Here is a 7376-nt window from a genome sequence, read left to right as displayed (position 1 = left end):
ATCGCAGCCTTTTCGGACCAAAACCAGTCGACTCAGCGTCCAAAAGACTACAACATATGGGCCAATCGCGGTCATCCGTGCTTTTATAAGAACGAAATGGCGCTTTTAGTGACATTTTGCATACAAATCCCCATCTAGTAGGGCGCAGTCACCCAGTTTCGGTGGAAGTGCGCGAGTTCGATTGGGATTCAAGTAGGAAGGGAGCGTCTCAGCTTCCTCGGACCAAGACCATTCGACTCAGCACCCCGAAGACTACAACTGGTGAAATTTTAATTTTTGCCTTAACTTCCCCTTTAAAAAATAATAAAATGCTGTAGTGTAGGCTATAGTATTATGGACAGACTAGACAGTACTCGATCAACTATTACTTGCACCAAGAGTCTTGGCAAGACTACAGACTGTGCGTTATCATGGTCGCTGGTTATCTCCTGAACCTTGCTTGCACTTGTGTAGATCTGATCTACGATCCATGATCCACACAACAAAGGTTTGAAAGACAGCATCATTTTGATGGCATCATGCAGTGATGGCACCATGTGAATGGCTTTGTTCGCGTACTCGGACTCTACTCAACTCGCACAAGGCTGCAGCTAGAGTGGAATCGACTTGTGACGTTGTGTCGTAGATCTACAACACGGATAGCATTAGGAGTGGTGTCAGTCTTTATCGGCAACAGAACACAAATCTCCGGAACATACACGTACACACGCTATTTGCGCTTTGTCATCGCCATGGATGCATGACCACTTGCACTGCAGTGACTGCTCTCAGTGCTCTGCATGCTGAGTGATTGCTGACACCAGCTATGTCTATGAAGTATGAGTATGACCATGACTGCATGAGCCTGAGCTGATGTCAGTGATGAGGCATGATGACCATGATGACGGACTGACATGTGTGCGTCGAGCGCGAATCTGTGCGATCTCACGTAACGTTCTCACGCGACTGCGTCTGTGTGTGCGACTGTGAAGTGTGATGTGCTAAGTACTAGGTAGATCTGTCATGTACACGAGTAAGTCCGAGTATGGCTGTACCAACGCTGCATGCCAAAACTATGAAAACAGGGTTTTGACTTTTGTGCTCCGATATTCAATGATTATGTACATGAATCTACTGTAGTACTGACTGACTAATCATCGCTACTACTACTACTAGTACTAATCTCGCAAGTGGCAGCCTGAAATTATTTCCAGAAGAAGTTGCGATCGGGTGGGTCAGCTCAGCGAGTGAAGATGCACATCTAGTTGTACCCGAGTGGCTGCTGCCGTTGTTTTCGCGTTGAACACTCGCCATTGCTGCGTGTGCGTGTGCAACAGCAGCCTGTGGAGTAGTGCGTGCATCTGTTATGACTTGAGTGCGTTCTTGTAATTGTGTCGACGGGACAACGGGCGTCAGTACAGTGCACTCGCAGGCTGTGGAGGAGGAATGGGAGCGACTAGGGTGAGCCTAGCGCCGCGTTTGCAAGGTGAGTGCCACGTACACGGGTGATCGCTAGCAGCGTGCACGGGCGCTGTGTGCTAGGAGGAGGTGTTTGCATGGCAAGACACATAATGTCCGGCTGAAAAGTGAAATATATAAGTTTTGTATTCTCACGGAAAAAGCAATTGGAACGCCGCCGCTGAGAATACGTAGGACGCCGACGACAGCAATAAACATACACACTCACAACACCAGCACCCGAATGAATGCATGGATAATTGTCCATTCGAGAGAGGGACAATGAATTCTTCAGACATCACTGTCCGTCCTTGAAAATAAGAAGTAGATTCTACACTCCACTCCTGCCATGATGGACTCCACGCTAGACCTAGGCTAGGGCCGCTACAGCACTAGGCACTAATGTTGAGTTCGCAGCAGTGCGTGCAGTGTGTAGCATGACAAGCCATGAACCTATACTTGTGTTATTTTGGAAATAAGGTCACATGTTCAGCGTACAGATGGAGACACACGCCACACAATAATTGGCATGTGTAGCCAAACCCTCAGCTCAACGTTGTCCACACAATGCAAAAAAAGCACTTAGTGCGTATGCGTGTATATCCGGAACAGTAGTGGCTGGCGTTGTGATCGAGAGTAGCAATTGAAAACTCACATCCTGTTATATAGGCTACTGAATAGTTCATCTTGTATTTAGGTCATTGGAAGGGAGTCCCCAATTACACCCCAGGTAGAGTGCACTTAAACAGCCCTATAAGGCTGTAGTGTTTGCTGCACATGGCGACCAAATAATTCAGGAGTGAGACGGGTTTTATTGTCCAGAATACAACCGACTTCCAGATCACTACTGAAGCATATCTAAAATAAAAATTATGACAAAGGTGCTAGAGAGGTCAGCAATATGTGCCATGTTTGGCAGGTAGTGAAAGTGCTACGTACATGACAATTGCTGAACGTCCTCCGCCGAGTCTGCTATCTACGTGACAATTGTATATGCCCAATGTATTGTACTTGAATAAAATTCTATTTTACCTTTCATGGTATCTCAATTTTTTCACGTCTACATGACTTTATTTTGCCCGTAAAAGAGGCCGTTACCCCCGGAAAAAAATTGTATATGCCGTGCCATTTATGTGCAATGTCAACACCTAACAAGGCTGTGTGCGAGTGGCACCAATGGAAGGTGCCAGCGTCAACAAAGCACTGCACTTCCTTCTGAAAATGACATTTTCGCTATGAAGCGAGCTTTGTTTAGCTCGCACGCCAACACTCCCCTAATCCGGACCCCTCATACCCAGGCACTCCTCTCATACCCAGGCACTCCCACCTACTGGGCCTCCTGGAGTCCCGAGAATAATCGGCTTTTGAATGAAAAGTGGTGCCCTAAAAATTGATGGGCAGTAAAATTGGTTTTGCATGCAGTCGGTTTGGATCAGAGAGTAGTAAAATACCGATATGTTACTAAGTTACTCCCTGGTTTGGATGCTCTGAGTTGCACGCAGTCCTAGATATGTGCCACGGTATCGCGGTCCCAGTGTGCCCGGATGAGTGGGGTTCCACGCTTGCTCAGGGACAAACAGTGACGGTCTGCAACTCGAGCATGTCAATCCTCCACGAGCAGGTTATCTCCAGTACCGCCCGGATTCGCACTGTAGGTAGTACGAAAAAAAAAGAAGAAAAAAGCGGCTAGTGTCACCCGGGGGTGTGCTGTATGCTCAGTGTACGGCCCTGTGCACTGTGTGCAAGCATTTTGAGCAGAACCATGAGGGACGGTGAATACTCGTCAATTTTATGGGAATGAAAAGGAAAAAAAAGAAATGATTGACTGCCGTCACCCTGAATGAGTGAGCAGGTCTTTAGTGCTTGCTCAATGCCTGCAGCAGTAGCTAATGCCATGTTTGACACTGGATCCGCACTATTGATCTCCAGCTGACTATCATTTCCAGTGCATTCACACTTTTATTCTTCTCCTTTGCACTTTTATTCTCTTTTTTTCTTCTCTCTTTGCTACCTTGTTATTGGTAAGAAATTCCCGTTTGTCATGATTGGCGAAAAAACAGAAAAGTGGACAGTGCACCCTGCTCACGTATGAACTGATTCATGTGAGAAAGGCTGCCACTGGGTTTCAGGGGAAATCCCTTGCCATGCATACGGGCCTGGGAGGCGTATAATGTATTGGTGACATCTGGGTCCCGCCTGGTACAAGTGCTGGGCAATCAGGTTGATATTTCATCTTTTGGGTGCAGCTGCTCACTCCATGTGGTATGTGTGTTTGCGCGTGCACGTGTGTGTGTGGGGGGGGGGGGGGGAATTCACTGGCCAGAAAAAAGCCACTTCAATCAGCTGTGTGGTGGATATCAGGCTAAAATTGGCGGTGGTCAATTCATCAGCCTTGCAAGCTGTTGAATGGTGTAATCCCAGCACAAAGTTGCTATGTCTAACATAGCTGTTGGCTATCATACGGGGAGATGAATAATGTATTAGTCACATCTGGGTCCCGCCTGGTACAAGTGCTGGGCAATCCGGTTGATGTTTCATCTTTTGGGTGCAGCTGTTCACTCCATGTGGTATGTGTGTTTGCGTGCCGGTGCACGTGTGTGTGTGCCTTTGTGTGTGCGCATGTGCACGTGTGTGGGGGGGGGGGGGGGGGGTCAATGGCCAGAAAAAAGCCACTTCAATCAGCTGTGTGGTGGATACCAAGCTAAAATTGGTGGCGGTCAATTCATCGGCCTTGCAAGCTGTTGAATGGTGCAATCCCAGCACAAAGTAACGTTAGTTGCTATTTCTAACATAGCTGTTCGCAATCATCGCTTTCGCGATGGGCATGTCTGAGGTCTGTGTGTGCGTGTTTATGTATGTGTTCAGGACCTGCAGTTGTTGTTATTTCTCTCGGATACCTGTCCGGTAAGGTAGTACCTAATGGCCCGTTTCCCTGGTTTGTTTCCCGGGTTTGTTTCCCTGGTTTGTTTCCCTGGTTTGTTTCCCGGGTTTGTTTCCCGGGTTTGTTTCCCGGGTTCCTGAGTGCTCTGGTACACTGTGCATGTGCAGGCAACTTTGCGTATAACGACACTCGGCGGCCGGGCATCAGAAAAGTGTCCTTATTCGCGAAGTGTCATTATACCCAAAGTCTCATTATAGGTATTACAGTTATATGTATTACCTTTTCCTCGCGCTACTGAAATGTACCTCCATCACCTTTGCCCCCTTCTCCCCTTCTCCGTATATATATTCTAGTGATTGTTAGTCTTGGTCATATGCTGTCTGATGAAGTGTTCTGACACGAAACTCGGAGTTACAGCGGAATGAGACTTGTTTGATTCATTGCTGTGTAATATTTGTATTACTTGCTCTGTCCAGTGGACATTGAGCACTGTAAGCAGCCTAGGGACTTTAGACAACTGTGTATTACAGTTAGATGGGACTTTGCTCTGGGCATGGACATTCTGTCGTTAGTCGCGAATTGTCGTTATATCCGCAGTCGTTATTAGCGAAGTTGACTGTATGTTGTGAGGAGACCAGATATCGAATGCACTGCTTGCCTCCCAATGTCGAGCTGTGCAGAAGCAGAACACATGCACAAGGCGGAGGCATGACTTCAGTACTGTTGGACACCCAAGAGCGTAGTGCCGGAGAACGAACAGGCCAGAATTTCACCAAGCACAGTATACTGTTAAATACGCGTGACTCCACTGCACAAAGACTGCTATGACGTAACATGAACATATGAACAGTGTAGGCTACGACGAGGCTGACCTCCAGTCGACGAGGCTGACCTCCAGTCGACGAGGCTAACCTCCAGTCGACGAGGCTGACCTCCAGTCGACGAGGCTGACCTCCAGTCGACGAGGCTAACCTCCAGTCGACGAGGCTGACCTCCAGTCGACGAGGCTGACCTCCAATTCTTCGGCACTCGGCAGTACCGTATTAGCACAACATGAACACTGTATGTGTATATGTACGTGCGCGCGTGTGTGTGCGTGTGTGTGTGTGTGTGTGTGTGTGTGTGCGTGCATGAGTGTGCGTGTGTGTGTGTGTGTGCATGAGTGTGCGTGTGTGTGTGTGTGTGTGTGTGTGTGCGTGTGTGTGCATGAGTGTGCGTGTGCATGAGTGTGTGTGCGTGTGTGTGTGTGTGTGTGCGTGTGTGTGTGCATGAGTGTGCGTCTGTGTGTGCGTGTGTGTGTGTGCATGAGTGTGCGTGTGCATGAGTGTGCGTGTGTGTGCGTGTGTGTGTGTGTGTGTCCCATACGTGTGTGTGTCCCATATGGTATGTTGCAGTGGTATGTGCAGCGATTTCCAATCGAGAGGTTGCGGATTCGATTCCCGACGATTATGGTCACACACGCCTTTCTTCTCTTTCTCAGACTCCTCCTGACTTTTCTTTCATTCTCCTGGGTGGCTACCAACAGCCATTGCATGCCGGAGTATGTGGTGTGATGTGTGTGCGGAAAAAAATGAAAAAAGGAAGAAAGACCAAAAAGTAGGGATTCACTGGCCAGAAAAAGCCACTTCATAGCTGTGTGGTGTAGACTAGGCTGAATAGTGGCGGTCAATTCTTAAGCCTTGCAAGCTGTTGAATGGTGCAATCCCAGCACAAGCTGCTATGGCTTCTGCTGTAGCACCGCTATCATCACCTCTGGCGATGGGCGTCCAATGGTCCAATGGTATGCGTGTGTGTGTGTGTGTGTGTGTGTGTGTGTGTGTGTGTGTGTGTGTGTGTAATGCGCTGCGCACGCGTGTGATGTTGATTGGAACAACCGTCTACTCACCTACAGCTGCCATCCAACTAGTGTATGCGGGTACATCTCAATGCAATGGTGGACTGTGCTCAATTGCAGAAGGTAAGAGAGCAGCAAATCAGACTGCCAGTACCGATGTCACACAAAAGCAAAGGTGTTACCATGGTTACAGGTGCATAGCACTGTGACCATTGTTGGAGGGGGGTCCGGCCGGAGGGGGGTCCGTGGAGTCTCCCCCGTGATTTTTTTAAATTAGGGTACAACATCCTGCATTCTGGGCACTTTTGGCATTGTGTTAAAAAAAAAGTGGTCCGCCCAAAGCCGGACCGGCTGCTACGCCCCTGTGTTAGCGAGGTGTATGTCTGCAGTGCCTTCATCATGTGATCAATAAGTTAGTCACATGATCACGGTCATGTGATCAATAAGTTAGTCACATGATCACGGTCATGTGGTCAACAGTGAATGTCGACCATGCATGGTCTGTTAAAAGGTGGAGAATGATATTGATTGTACATTTTAGCATTACAAGTCCTCCCTCGTAAGTAGATAATCTCTGGGCTATCAAAAAATTCATCTTATAACAAGACTTATCTTGTAACAGGACTTTCAAGAAGCACTGATTTCGCACTTCTACGGGGTACCCTCAATACAAGATAAATTATTGACGCTTCAACTCATTATAAGATAATTGGAAATCTTCAACATATCTGTTCCTTGGATGCGAAAGATCGTCCATATCTACCAATACATCGATAGAATACGTTGTGTCTTTCTGCTGTATCCTATGTGATTTGGCCTGGAAAACACTCGCTGGACATCCACAATGCACTCACTGTTCCAGACACTACTCCATTGTATCATTCCGACGTGCTTGTTATGATGGCTTGCTGCACTCTGCAGATCATGTAGTGTCGAAACGCACCGTGGGTCAGTATGGACCCTGGACATCCTGGAGTCTTTGCTACCGAGGAACGCAGACGAGAGAACGACTGTGCCAGTTTGGCTGCACTGGCCCAAACCAGTACGACCAGGACAAGAGACCATGCCCGTCAGCGTCCACAGGCAGCATCGTCGTGACGACGTGGGGCAAGCCCACGGATTCGAATTCAAACACCGAGACCGAATCGCCCGCGACCTCAAGCAGCCATGCTCCAGGCACCAGACCTGTGACAATCATCCCAGCCTTCACCACACGGCATGTTA

General features: G+C 48.2%; 1 protein-coding gene across 2 annotated transcripts in view; it reads left to right on the top strand.

Annotated features, from left to right (window-relative positions):
- The first annotated feature begins 1159 nt into the window (after positions 1 to 1159).
- LOC135810212 (uncharacterized) overlaps positions 1160 to 7376 on the top strand; it is a 12011-nt gene continuing 5794 nt past the window's right edge. Inside the window, exons 1-4 of one of the 2 annotated variants that reach the window (XM_065323693.1) lie at positions 1160 to 1465; positions 4312 to 4341; positions 6210 to 6275; positions 7074 to 7376. The exon at positions 7074 to 7376 is cut by the window's right edge and continues 117 nt beyond it. In XM_065323693.1, the coding sequence (XP_065179765.1) occupies positions 1426 to 1465; positions 4312 to 4341; positions 6210 to 6275; positions 7074 to 7376 (439 nt within the window). In that variant the 5' untranslated portion in view covers positions 1160 to 1425. Of the gene's footprint in view, positions 1466 to 4302; positions 4342 to 6209; positions 6276 to 7073 lie in introns of both variants that reach the window. The other variant, XM_065323687.1, reaches the window with a different exon arrangement.

Source organism: Sycon ciliatum, chromosome 1, assembly GCF_964019385.1.
Source record: "Sycon ciliatum chromosome 1, ocSycCili1.1, whole genome shotgun sequence".
Taxonomy (NCBI): Eukaryota; Metazoa; Porifera; class Calcarea; order Leucosolenida; family Sycettidae; genus Sycon; species Sycon ciliatum.
Note: the sequence above shows the minus strand (reverse complement) of the source record. Positions and strands in the feature narration are given on the sequence as shown.